The following is a 12360-nucleotide window of genomic DNA, read 5'->3' as shown; positions in this document are numbered from 1 at the left end:
GTTCAAATGCTACTTCAGCATATATAAGCAGTTATGTATTTATATACATCATTATCAAACTGATAAAAAACTTTGTGCCTCATTTCGGTCTAGTTGAGTGCAATCGCCTTTATATGGAATAATTTGCCATATTACTCACATGGCCACTAGAGGGTACGTTGGAGTGCCTTCCTGGAGAGCACCCTATCAGTCCCATTTGAGACTGTTTTCGTTTAGTGTGGGTCATGCCTAAAAAGCATTTTTAAAACCTGGTTATCAGATTGCATCCAAAAAACTTATTTAAAGGAACTTTTATGGTAGAATCTTCTAGCGAAGGATGATTAGGGAATGCAGATGGGTAGTCTGAGGTAGGATCAGGAGAATCAGCAAGCAGGAGAGCATTAGAACAAAAAGGTCATTGCTTGTAGGCATCAGACCAGTATAATCAGATGGGTGTTTGCTGGACAATTTAAAATACTTTTTTTCCAGTTCTGATACATCAATGTAAAATTATTTAAAGTCATCCATGCAGCTCATCCTAGAGACTGAATCTGTGAAGGCAAATTAATCTCTTCACTACAAGTCGTCGGTGTCAAAGCAAATGCAGGGAGCTGCATTGGAAGCTCATGGTACTGCCTACATGGGAGAATGTCACAACAGGGAAAAAAGTAATGTCTCTGTTTTCAAAAGGATTCTGGATGACGACTTGCTTACGCTGTGGAGAAAGCTAAGGCAGAGAAGCCGTGCATAGGCTTGACGCAGTGTTCATACTGAAGCTTTGCATAAATAGCTTTATTGTATTCTCTCATTTTGTACGGAAACACTCCAGGCATGGGGTAGAGTTTAATATACACAGAGATACAGAGCAGAAACAGCAGAGGTGTCCAAGACCTAATCACAATTCATTAGCTAGGCTAATGAAGAAACTTTTCATACCTAATGTATGTTGCTTTCTAAATTACTGATTAAAATTAAAGAAATCCAAGCAGCCTGCAGCTGTCCCGGTTTGTATTCCAGACAGGCCTCTTACCCTAACATGATAAAGAATAGTCCTCCTGGTCCTGAATGTATGAACTGCACCATCGGGTTTGAGGGAGAAGATGATACCCATCTTCCCATCTCAACAAGCTCAGGATAGGGTTGCCATCCACATGAAGTGTAGCATCACACTGTTGTCATTGCAAATTAACTTCAAAAGCTATGTAAATACCGGTCAGTAGTGCCCTTCATGTTGGGCAGGGCCTCATTTGTTCTCTGTCCTCTGTAAATACACAGACAGATTGTCCTTGCTTCAGAGCCTTTAAAGCTAAGAAATGGTTACACAGTCTTCAAAATCAGGTCATTGCCTTTCAATTTGCAAACATGTCTATACAGAGTTCACAAACAAACCAATAGAGGCCATTTCTGGGAACAGAATTATTGGTCAATCTTAAAAGGTTAAGCCTGGAAAGTTACAGATTTCCGTACAATGGTTTAAAAGATCTACTGTAGTTGGGAGACATTGAATCTAGCTGTTGAGCAAGCTCTATACCATGAAAGAAGGACAACCTGCAGCTAGCCTTCAAGGCAACAGGATTATTATAGCATTATTTTTGAGCTCCAGATAAAGGTGGTAGCTCTGATTTTCTCCAAGTACCAAATATAAGCAACAGAGATATCAGAAAAAGATTCCTGCTTCTGTTCGTTTCTATGTGTATGCTGTAGGGGTGGCTTTAAGGAAAGTGCATAACCCTTGAGATATCCGTCTGAAGCCCTAAAATACTGCACTAACTTACTTCAAAATAAGCTCAGTGGAGGAAAAATAGGCCATTTCTTTAGATTGACGTGAACCTAAGGAGTGTATTCAGCACCAGCGGTTTATGAAAGAAAGCAACCAGCTGCAACCTTACAAGGACTATTAGAATCTCATTATCTTGTGCTCTCTTTACAGTCCCCAGCATCAAAAAAGGATAAACTGGCTCAGAGGAGGACATGAACAACTCACTACCAAAACTCATTCCTTTGGATTAATATTTTAACCACTCACTTATTAAAAAAATCAAAATCCATGAACCATAAAATTCTCAAGACATTCCCCGACCCAGCACTTCCACTGTGATTTTGCAGTGTTCTGGGATGTTTTGTCAGACTGATGCCAGAACGCAGAAAAAACATGGAAATGTGTGAGAAAGTCACAGTTAACCTCACACAGTTCTACAGAAAAATGATACCTGCCTCTTCCTTACCGAGGTCCCATTTGCCATCATCTCTTGCCTCCCTGGGATGAGGACACTGCAGCTCAGCTGTCGGAAGAAGCCCAGAAACCATTTTATTCTGGCATCTTTGTATGACATGCTCTTTCCCAAGCTTTCCCTCTCCTTTCTTATCCCTGATGGCTCATCTCTTCAATGCAGGGAAAGACACTGCCCGGCAAGAGCTAACATGGGGAGCAGCTGAGGGTGAAAGGAGGGAAGAGAGCCTGCAAGAATGCCAGCAGTGGCCAGTGAGGCCCAAAAAGGAGAGATGGGGCACAGAGCACAACAGGATTGCCCTAAAGAAAACAAAGACTTTAACAATAATTCTGGCTTGTTACTTCACTGAGCAGAAGGATGGCCAGTGAATGAGCAGTTCACAGACCAGAATTAAAGCTACATAATTTTCTACATGTCGTATATTCAGCTCAAGTTAGTCAAGTCCTTTTGCATCCCAGTGACAAAACCAGGGATGTCCACCCTCTTCCCTGCAGCAAAGAACCGTAATTTTGAGTTACACGTGTATCTCACACTCAGTTCACCTGTTTATTATCATAGTCTCAAACACTTTTAGTTGGAGAGACCTTCTGAGAAAATGCAGACCTGGCCAGCTACAATATCTTTGTCTCCATGCGCCAAGAGTTGAGCAAACAAAAACAACATTGTAAACCAATAAAGTCACACTTATCAAAAAAGACTTTGACACATTTTATTGACCAGATAATGTCTAGTGCTACTAGTCTGATGCATAAATTTGTGTTTCGTATTATATTTCTGATAGAGAGATTTTGCACACATAGAAGATGTTTATGCTGCATAAGGAATAATCAATTTCAGACAGTAACTAGAAGGGATACTTTCAAGTATTCTGAGACCTCAAGTCATAAACAAATAAAAATCTGATCTGAATTACACACTCTTCAGCCTTGCATTCCCATGGAGTTCCACGTCCCAAAAGCATACTCTTAGTTCCTCTGAGCTTCTGTGTCTGGGACCTGACAAAGTCACTAAATGGATAGGAAACTGATAAATATGTTTTAATTGTCTTAAGGCAGTGGAAGGCAGAGATACCATTATACATGAAAAAGTACCGTGGTTTTGTTTTAATAAAATCTCACATATATTCCAGTTACAAAGTGACAAAGCAGAAGGGTCCTAAAACCCAAAACATTTCCCTTCAGGGTGAGGTATACTATGATAGAAGTGGTACGGTTCTGGGTTCAACAGGCACAACACTGTCAAGGTAGTGTGTCAGCTGTGTACAACTACCACAGCTCCCGGGCAGAGGACAGCAAGCCAAAAACGTCAGCCACAGAACACAGTCAGATGCTGTATTTTGTCAACACTCCCTGTAACAGTGGGGTGAGGAAAAGCACTCTGAACCACTGCATAAACTCCCTCCACTACACACTGCCATCAGCACACAAACATTCAACCATGAAGATCTTGCGGACAAATAAAACTTTGTAGAAGCAGTCACACAGGCTGGCAATGGTAAAGCACCTAGCACAAGATCTGACGGGACCCTTAAGTAAGACAGCATATAAATGCATAGATTTCCCTCAATATAATCACCTCTTTTGGGAAAGGACTTTGGGGAACCTGAAAATAGAAGAATTTAAAGGAATACTCTACAGTTTTCTTAGCCAGCCTGGGACCTTCTGCTGGCACATAGAACCAGAAAGAGGGATCCTTCTCCCTTGGAAAGCATGTAGAAATCTGGACAACCTGAGTACTTCTGTGGTCCTCAATAAAGCCAAATGTGCTCTGGAATGAAACAAAGTTTTCACTGCTACATGATGACAAGAGAACTTTCACTAGGCTCATGTAAGCATGGCCATCGCCAGACTGCTAAAGGCAAAACCAGGGCCTTAGTCATAGGCAGCTGGAGAGCCTCTGGGCTGCCAGAAAAGACCTTGAACTATTTTAGTACAAACTGTATGGCCAATTGCCCCAATCTTCAGCTATGTATTCACAGAAAGCAAAGGTAGAAGAGAATCACAGAGGTGAAGGTGCAGAATTACGCAGATAAGATCCTAAGAACAAACAAGAGGGTGGAATCTCTGGGGTGTGATTTCGCCAGAGCTTTGTTCCAACGGTGGCTCGCAGAATCACAGGAAAGTCACGACAGTTCTGTCCTTGCCAATCTGCCAGGGCTCCAGCGGGTAAAAGCGGATGAGGATCCTTTTCAAGTATAAGAGGAAAAATACAGTGGAAAGGAAGTTATTATTCTACAATGAATTTTCCCTACCCAGTTTGCAGCAAGCTAGAAATGCTGCACTAAGCTCTCACCAGCTCCCACTCCAAGGCATTCATTTAACAGGAGCAAAGACAGGCTGTGTACAGGCAGGGCACAAATAGGTGCCAAACTTTGCCCACATAAACAGAAAAGCAGACTGAATCTGAACACTGTTGTATGCGCTACTCTCCATTTCAGAAGCCCCCAAGCATCTCATAATCTGCTCATGCGTTTATCCTGACAGTGGCCCAAAAGGCAGGGAAATGCTATTATTCTTGTGAAGAGAATCCCCTTGGGAGGGAAGGGGGCAGAGGGAGACGTGGCTTACCTTCAGGAACAGCTTCACTTCAGCATTTGGCATGGCTACCCCACTGTGAAGCTCTACAGCACACCAGTTTGCGCTGGGTTTTGCACCAGTTACGCCAAACAGAATTACTCATGTTCAGAGCACAGGAGTTCCCGGACTGCTCAGTGCGCGCAAACCGCTCTGCGTTTTTACCCGCACCGATACCTAACCCGGCTGTCTGGGATTCAGCATCCAAGAGCACTCACTGTTTGCCATCTAGTCTTGGATCTACGTTAGGCCTTAATCTCGTGGAGAACATGGGAACTCACACACATCACCAACATTTTGAACATCTTCCGATGTTTTTGTTTCCTGCGTTCCACATATTCACAGGCCCTGAAGCCAGAACAAACCACTGTGCCAACGGTTACGGGACTTTAACCCGCCACAAACCTGTGCGGCTGCCAGAAGCAGTGGTCTCCACGTCCCTGCCTGTGGGGGAGGCACTGGCACCCATCCCGCCCCACGGGAGTGGGATGGAGGGATTTACTCCCCCAGAACTTACCCTGACCAAACAGAAATACTTCTCAACCTCACGGGCCCGCTGCCAGGCGCACGGGGGCTGCGGGGCGGCAGCTCCCGCACACGCGAAGCAGCAGGGGCGAGCGGCGGCTGCCGGGGCGGGGGGCAGCTGCCCCTTTCCAGAGGACCAGGCCGCCTGGCGCTGCCTCGCACCCACCCCCGGGGCAGGAGCCCCCGCCGCCCCGGTGTCGCCCCCACGCCGGCAGCGCGGGAAGCGGGGGGGAGGCGGGCGCGGCGGCCGGACTCACCGCTCGGCGCCCAGGCCCAGCTCGGCCGTGAGGAAGTCGAAGAAGCGGGCGCTGTGTCCGCGGTTCTGCTCCGCCGAGCCCACCACGCCGATGGAGGAGACGAACAGCTGGGCGCAGGGCTCCGCCGAGCCCGCCAGCACCATGGGCAGCCCGGGCCGCACCGTCACCGACACCCGCTGCGGGGGCACAAGCCCGGTCAGCGCCGCCCCCCGGGCCACCCCCCGGGCCACCCCCCTGGGCCACCCCCCAGGCACCCACCTCCTCGGGCTTGCCCAGGATGGCGGCGGCGGCACTGCACAGCTTCGCCGCCAGCCCCGGTGGCAGCTGGCCGGCCGCCAGGCTGGTCTCCAGCACCACGGACGGCATGGCTCCGCCGGCGGCACCCCGCACCCAGCACCCGGCACCCCGCACCCAGCACCGGCCCCGCCCCGCTCGGTTCGGGCCACCCTTTGGGGAGCGCCGCCGGGCAGGGCCTGCCCTGGCCCCGGGCTTTTCCTGCTTCTCCTTCCTCAAAGGCGGCAGCTCGCTCTGGGGGTTCGCTTTTCACCGCGCGCGTTGCTCTGCCCACATTGGGGACTGCAAGGGCAGAAGTCACCGGCAGCGGGGTGCGATGAGCCCTGCCGCGGCGTTGCCTCCGCTCGCAGTCGCAGGAGAGGCCCGAGCCCGGGCATTTCTCAGACCAGGCGCTACAAGAAACAAATAGGCAAGCAGGGCAGCTTGCTCTTTTAGGACATACACATCACAGTGGGCCAGCTCCAGCGCTCGGTTTTGAGCTGTCAAGGTGCCCCTGGCAGATGGGCGCACGGGGACAGCCGAACCTGCGGGTCCCTGGTTTCCCAGGAGCTGAGCTACAGCCTGGTCAGGGGATTTTGGCTTGTTTACCCTGAGAGGTTATGAGCAAGCTAGATGAAAAGTCATCTTGTTCAAGGCACAGCGCTGTTGTGAAAACGTCTCTGTGTAGAGTGACTTTTTGGTCATCTACGTTTATGCCTGGCTCCAAATCAAGTATGCGAAGTTTGCAAGGAAAGCACGGGCGCTTCCAGCCAGCACATTCATCCCAACTCCGTAATAAAGACACCGTGGACAAAGGGGACCTATTTCACACGTGCAGCCCTGGTGAAAACTGGTGGAGTTGGTCTTTTGTTTCACTGGGGGAATTGTTTGGCCCAGAGGCCTTCGCTGCTGCTCATGAGGACAACACTGGTGCGAGAGCAGTTGTACAAACCAGCCAGCAAGAAGGCTGGAAGCAGATCCCTAGCAGAGAGTTTCTGAAGCAAGAAGCCCCAGCTGGACGGAGGATGGGGCACGACGGGTTGGCAGGGACGGGTGCAGAGCGGCTGCAGCGAGAGCAGGGGGCTGAGGAAGGCGTCCCGGCCCGGGGGTCAGGAAGGGGGCATGGGCCCCGCGGCCAGCAGCAGTGCCCCTCTGCAGCGGGCAGGCGTCCTGGGCTCATTTGCCAGCGTTGCTCTGTCCTCCCCCTTGCTCTCCCATGCAGGTAAAATGCCATTCAGGATCCATTTTTGTGTTGCTCATTCCTTCAAACATTATAAATCCCATTCCAATTAAAGCCCAAGGCCAAAGAAAGCCCGTGTGACAAGCATCCAGCACATCAGAAGGCCTCTAAAGGGAAAAGAGGCAGTGCTTGCTGCTTGCGAAGAGCTTCAAGCAGCAAACCTTACTGAGCACAGGAAAGCAGTGATCCTCAGCCTCTACAGTTCTCCGATGCTCCCAGTTCACAGGCTGGCTCAGATTTTGTCAGGAAATAGCATTCATGTCTCCACCAACTCTGAGAATACTGAGACTCTAAAATAAAACCCAGAGGCACGTATTAAGTAACCTGTAGGGCCTCAGCCTTTTGTATAAATTTAATGTTTCAGGTCTCAGAACTTCCCCATCTTCTACCCGCAAAGATGTGAGAAAGGCTTGGGGGGACCTGCAATTTCTGCCCAAGAATTACAGAGCTCTTTCCAGTTACGCATAAAACTTCAGGGAAGAAGTTAAAAAAAGGACGGCAGGAAAAATGGTAACATAGGTTAATTCATTTCAACATCTTCATCAACATAGGTGCCAAGTGCTCTTTCAGCTGTGGATCGATTTGAATGTTGCTTAATCCTTGAGATATCCTTCTCAAGCCCTAAAATATTGCACTAACTTACTTCAAAATAAGCTCAGTGGAGGAAAAATAGGCCATTTCTTTAGATTGACATGAACCTAAGGAGTGTATTCAGCACCAGCGGTTTATGAAAGAAAGCAACCAGCTGCAACCTTACAAGGACTATTAGAATCTCATTATCTTGTGCTCTCTTTACAGTCCCCAGCATCAAAAAAGGATAAACTGGCTCAGAGGAGGACATGAACAACTCACTACCAAAACTCATTCCTTTGGATTAATATTTTAACCACTCACTTATTAAAAAAATCAAAATCCATGAACCATAAAATTCTCAAGACATTCCCCGACCCAGCACTTCCACTGTGATTTTGCAGTGTTCTGGGATGTTTTGTCAGACTGATGCCAGAACGCAGAAAAAACATGGAAATGTGTGAGAAAGTCACAGTTAACCTCACACAGTTCTACAGAAAAATGATACCTGCCTCTTCCTTACCGAGGTCCCATTTGCCATCATCTCTTGCCTCCCTGGGATGAGGACACTGCAGCTCAGCTGTCGGAAGAAGCCCAGAAACCATTTTATTCTGGCATCTTTGTATGACATGCTCTTTCCCAAGCTTTCCCTCTCCTTTCTTATCCCTGATGGCTCATCTCTTCAATGCAGGGAAAGACACTGCCCGGCAAGAGCTAACATGGGGAGCAGCTGAGGGTGAAAGGAGGGAAGAGAGCCTGCAAGAATGCCAGCAGTGGCCAGTGAGGCCCAAAAAGGAGAGATGGGGCACAGAGCACAACAGGATTGCCCTAAAGAAAACAAAGACTTTAACAATAATTCTGGCTTGTTACTTCACTGAGCAGAAGGATGGCCAGTAAATGAGCAGTTCACAGACCAGAATTAAAGCTACATAATTTTCTACATGTCGTATATTCAGCTCAAGTTAGTCAAGTCCTTTTGCATCCCAGTGACAAAACCAGGGATGTCCACCCTCTTCCCTGCAGCAAAGAACCGTAATTTTGAGTTACACGTGTATCTCACACTCAGTTCACCTGTTTATTATCATAGTTTCAAACACTTTTAGTTGGAGAGACCTTCTGAGAAAATGCAGACCTGGCCAGCTACAATATCTGTGTCTCCATGCGCCAAGAGTTGAGCAAACAAAAACAACATTGTAAACCAATAAAGTCACACTTATCAAAAAAGACTTTGACACATTTTATTGACCAGATAATGTCTAGTGCTACTAGTCTGATGCATAAATTTGTGTTTCGTATTATATTTCTGATAGAGAGATTTTGCACACATAGAAGATGTTTATGCTGCATAAGGAATAATCAATTTCAGACAGTAACTAGAAGGGATACTTTCAAGTATTCTGAGACCTCAAGTCATAAACAAATAAAAATCTGATCTGAATTACACACTCTTCAGCCTTGCATTCCCATGGAGTTCCACGTCCCAAAAGCATACTCTTAGTTCCTCTGAGCTTCTGTGTCTGGGACCTGACAAAGTCACTAAATGGATAGGAAACTGATAAATATGTTTTAATTGTCTTAAGGCAGTGGAAGGCAGAGATACCATTATACATGAAAAAGTACCGTGGTTTTGTTTTAATAAAATCACATATATTCCAGTTACAAAGTGACAAAGCAGAAGGGTCCTAAAACCCAAAACATTTCCCTTCAGGGTGAGGTATACTATGATAGAAGTGGTACGGTTCTGGGTTCAACAGGCACAACACTGTCAAGGTAGTGTGTCAGCTGTGTACAACTACCACAGCTCCCGGGCAGAGGACAGCAAGCCAAAAACGTCAGCCACAGAACACAGTCAGATGCTGTATTTTGTCAACACTCCCTGTAACAGTGGGGTGAGGAAAAGCACTCTGAACCACTGCATAAACTCCCTCCACTACACACTGCCATCAGCACACAAACATTCAACCATGAAGATCTTGCGGACAAATAAAACTTTGTAGAAGCAGTCACACAGGCTGGCAATGGTAAAGCACCTAGCACAAGATCTGACGGGACCCTTAAGTAAGACAGCATATAAATGCATAGATTTCCCTCAATATAATCACCTCTTTTGGGAAAGGACTTTGGGGAACCTGAAAATAGAAGAATTTAAAGGAATACTCTACAGTTTTCTTAGCCAGCCTGGGACCTTCTGCTGGCACATAGAACCAGAAAGAGGGATCCTTCTCCCTTGGAAAGCATGTAGAAATCTGGACAACCTGAGTACTTCTGTGGTCCTCAATAAAGCCAAATGTGCTCTGGAATGAAACAAAGTTTTCACTGCTACATGATGACAAGAGAACTTTCACTAGGCTCATGTAAGCATGGCCATCGCCAGACTGCTAAAGGCAAAACCAGGGCCTTAGTCATAGGCAGCTGGAGAGCCTCTGGGCTGCCAGAAAAGACCTTGAACTATTTTAGTACAAACTGTATGGCCAATTGCCCCAGTCTTCAGCTATGTATTCACAGAAAGCAAAGGTAGAAGAGAATCACAGAGGTGAAGGTGCAGAATTACGCAGATAAGATCCTAAGAACAAACAAGAGGGTGGAATCTCTGGGGTGTGATTTCGCCAGAGCTTTGTTCCAACGGTGGCTCGCAGAATCACAGGAAAGTCACGACAGTTCTGTCCTTGCCAATCTGCCAGGGCTCCAGCGGGTAAAAGCGGATGAGGATCCTTTTCAAGTATAAGAGGAAAAATACAGTGGAAAGGAAAAGTTATTATTCTACAATGAATTTTCCCTACCCAGTTTGCAGCAAGCTAGAAATGCTGCACTAAGCTCTCACCGGCTCCCACTCCAAGGCATTCATTTAACAGGAGCAAAGACAGGCTGTGTACAGGCAGGGCACAAATAGGTGCCAAACTTTGCCCACATAAACAGAAAAGCAGACTGAATCTGAACACTGTTGTATGCGCTACTCTCCATTTCAGAAGCCCCCAAGCATCTCATAATCTGCTCATGCGTTTATCCTGACAGTGGCCCAAAAGGCAGGGAAATGCTATTATTCTTGTGAAGAGAATCCCCTTGGGAGGGAAGGGGGCAGAGGGAGACGTGGCTTACCTTCAGGAACAGCTTCGCTTCAGCATTTGGCATGGCTACCCCACTGTGAAGCTCTACAGCACACCAGTTTGCGCTGGGTTTTGCACCAGTTACGCCAAACAGAATTACTCATGTTCAGAGCACAGGAGTTCCCGGACTGCTCAGTGCGCGCAAACCGCTCTGCGTTTTTACCCGCACCGATACCTAACCCGGCTGTCTGGGATTCAGCATCCAAGAGCACTCACTGTTTGCCATCTAGTCTTGGATCTACGTTAGGCCTTAATCTCGTGGAGAACATGGGAACTCACACACATCACCAACATTTTGAACATCTTCCGATGTTTTTGTTTCCTGCGTTCCACATATTCACAGGCCCTGAAGCCAGAACAAACCACTGTGCCAACGGTTACGGGACTTTAACCCGCCACAAACCTGTGCGGCTGCCAGAAGCAGTGGTCTCCACGTCCCTGCCCGTGGGGGAGGCACTGGCACCCATCCCGCCCCACGGGAGTGGGATGGAGGGATTTACTCCCCCAGAACTTACCCCGACCAAACAGAAATACTTCTCAACCTCACGGGCCCGCTGCCCGGTGCACGGGGGCTGCGGGGCGGCAGCTCCCGCACACGCGAAGCAGCAGGGGCGAGCGGCGGCTGCCGGGGCGGGGGGCAGCTGCCCCTTTCCAGAGGACCAGGCCGCCTGGCGCTGCCTCGCACCCACCCCCGGGGCAGGAGCCCCCGCCGCCCCGGTGTCGCCCCCACGCCGGCAGCGCGGGGAGCGGGGGGGAGGCGGGCGCGGCGGCCGGACTCACCGCTCGGCGCCCAGGCCCAGCTCGGCCGTGAGGAAGTCGAAGAAGCGGGCGCTGTGTCCGCGGTTCTGCTCCGCCGAGCCCACCACGCCGATGGAGGAGACGAACAGCTGGGCGCAGGGCTCCGCCGAGCCCGCCAGCACCATGGGCAGCCCGGGCCGCACCGTCACCGACACCCGCTGCGGGGGCACAAGCCCGGTCAGCGCCGCCGCCGCCCCCCGGGCCACCCCCCTGGCCGCCTCCCTGGGCCGCCCCCCAGGCACCCACCTCCTCGGGCTTGCCCAGGATGGCGGCGGCGGCGCTGCACAGCTTCGCCGCCAGCCCCGGTGGCAGCTGGCCGGCCGCCAGGCTGGTCTCCAGCTCCACGAACGGCATGGCTCCGCCGGCGGCACTCCGCACCCGGCACCCCGCACCCGGCACTCCGCACCCGGCACCCCGCACCCGGCCCTGGCCCCGCTCCGCCCCGTCCCGCCCCGCTCGGTTCGGGCCGCCCTTTGGGGAGCGCCGCCGGGCAGGGCCTGCCCTGGCCCCGGGCTTTTCCTGCTTCTCCTTCCTCAAAGGCGGCAGCTCGCTCTGGGGGTTCGCTTTTCACCGCGCGCGTTGCTCTGCCCACATTGGGGACTGCAAGGGCAGAAGTCACCGGCAGCGGGGTGCGATGAGCCCTGCCGCGGCGTTGCCTCTGCTCGCAGTCGCAGGAGAGGCCCGAGCCCGGGCATTTCTCAGACCAGGCGCTACAAGAAACAAATAGGCAAGCAGGGCGGCTTGCTCTTTTAGGACATACACATCACAGTGGGCCAGCTCCAGCGCTCGGTTTTGAGCTGTCAAGGTGCC

At 49.8% G+C, this 12360-nt stretch overlaps 2 protein-coding genes across 2 annotated transcripts; both read right to left on the bottom strand.

The window, feature by feature from the left end:
• Positions 1-2905: 2905 nt before the first annotated feature.
• On the bottom strand, positions 2906-5976 carry LOC112992802 (D-dopachrome decarboxylase). The gene is made up of 3 exons (XM_026116045.2): positions 5824-5976; positions 5566-5741; positions 2906-4394 (listed from the first exon to the last, which is right to left on the bottom strand). Exons 1-3 carry the CDS (start codon positions 5929-5931, stop codon positions 4322-4324), a joined length of 357 nt encoding a protein of 118 aa, XP_025971830.2. The 5' UTR covers positions 5932-5976; the 3' UTR covers positions 2906-4321.
• A 2896-nt stretch (positions 5977-8872) lies between these two features.
• On the bottom strand, positions 8873-11989 carry LOC135330216 (D-dopachrome decarboxylase-like). Its single transcript, XM_064522184.1, has 3 exons — positions 11797-11989; positions 11533-11708; positions 8873-10359 (listed from the first exon to the last, which is right to left on the bottom strand). The coding sequence occupies exons 1-3, from the start codon at positions 11902-11904 to the stop codon at positions 10287-10289; spliced, it is 357 nt and encodes a 118-aa protein (XP_064378254.1). The 5' UTR covers positions 11905-11989; the 3' UTR covers positions 8873-10286.
• Positions 11990-12360: the final 371 nt, after the last annotated feature.

Source organism: Dromaius novaehollandiae, chromosome 17 (assembly GCF_036370855.1).
Source record: "Dromaius novaehollandiae isolate bDroNov1 chromosome 17, bDroNov1.hap1, whole genome shotgun sequence".
In the NCBI taxonomy this organism is placed as follows: domain Eukaryota; kingdom Metazoa; phylum Chordata; class Aves; order Casuariiformes; family Dromaiidae; genus Dromaius; species Dromaius novaehollandiae.
The sequence above is the reverse complement of the archived record's forward strand: the minus strand, read 5'-3'. Positions and strand labels throughout refer to the sequence as shown.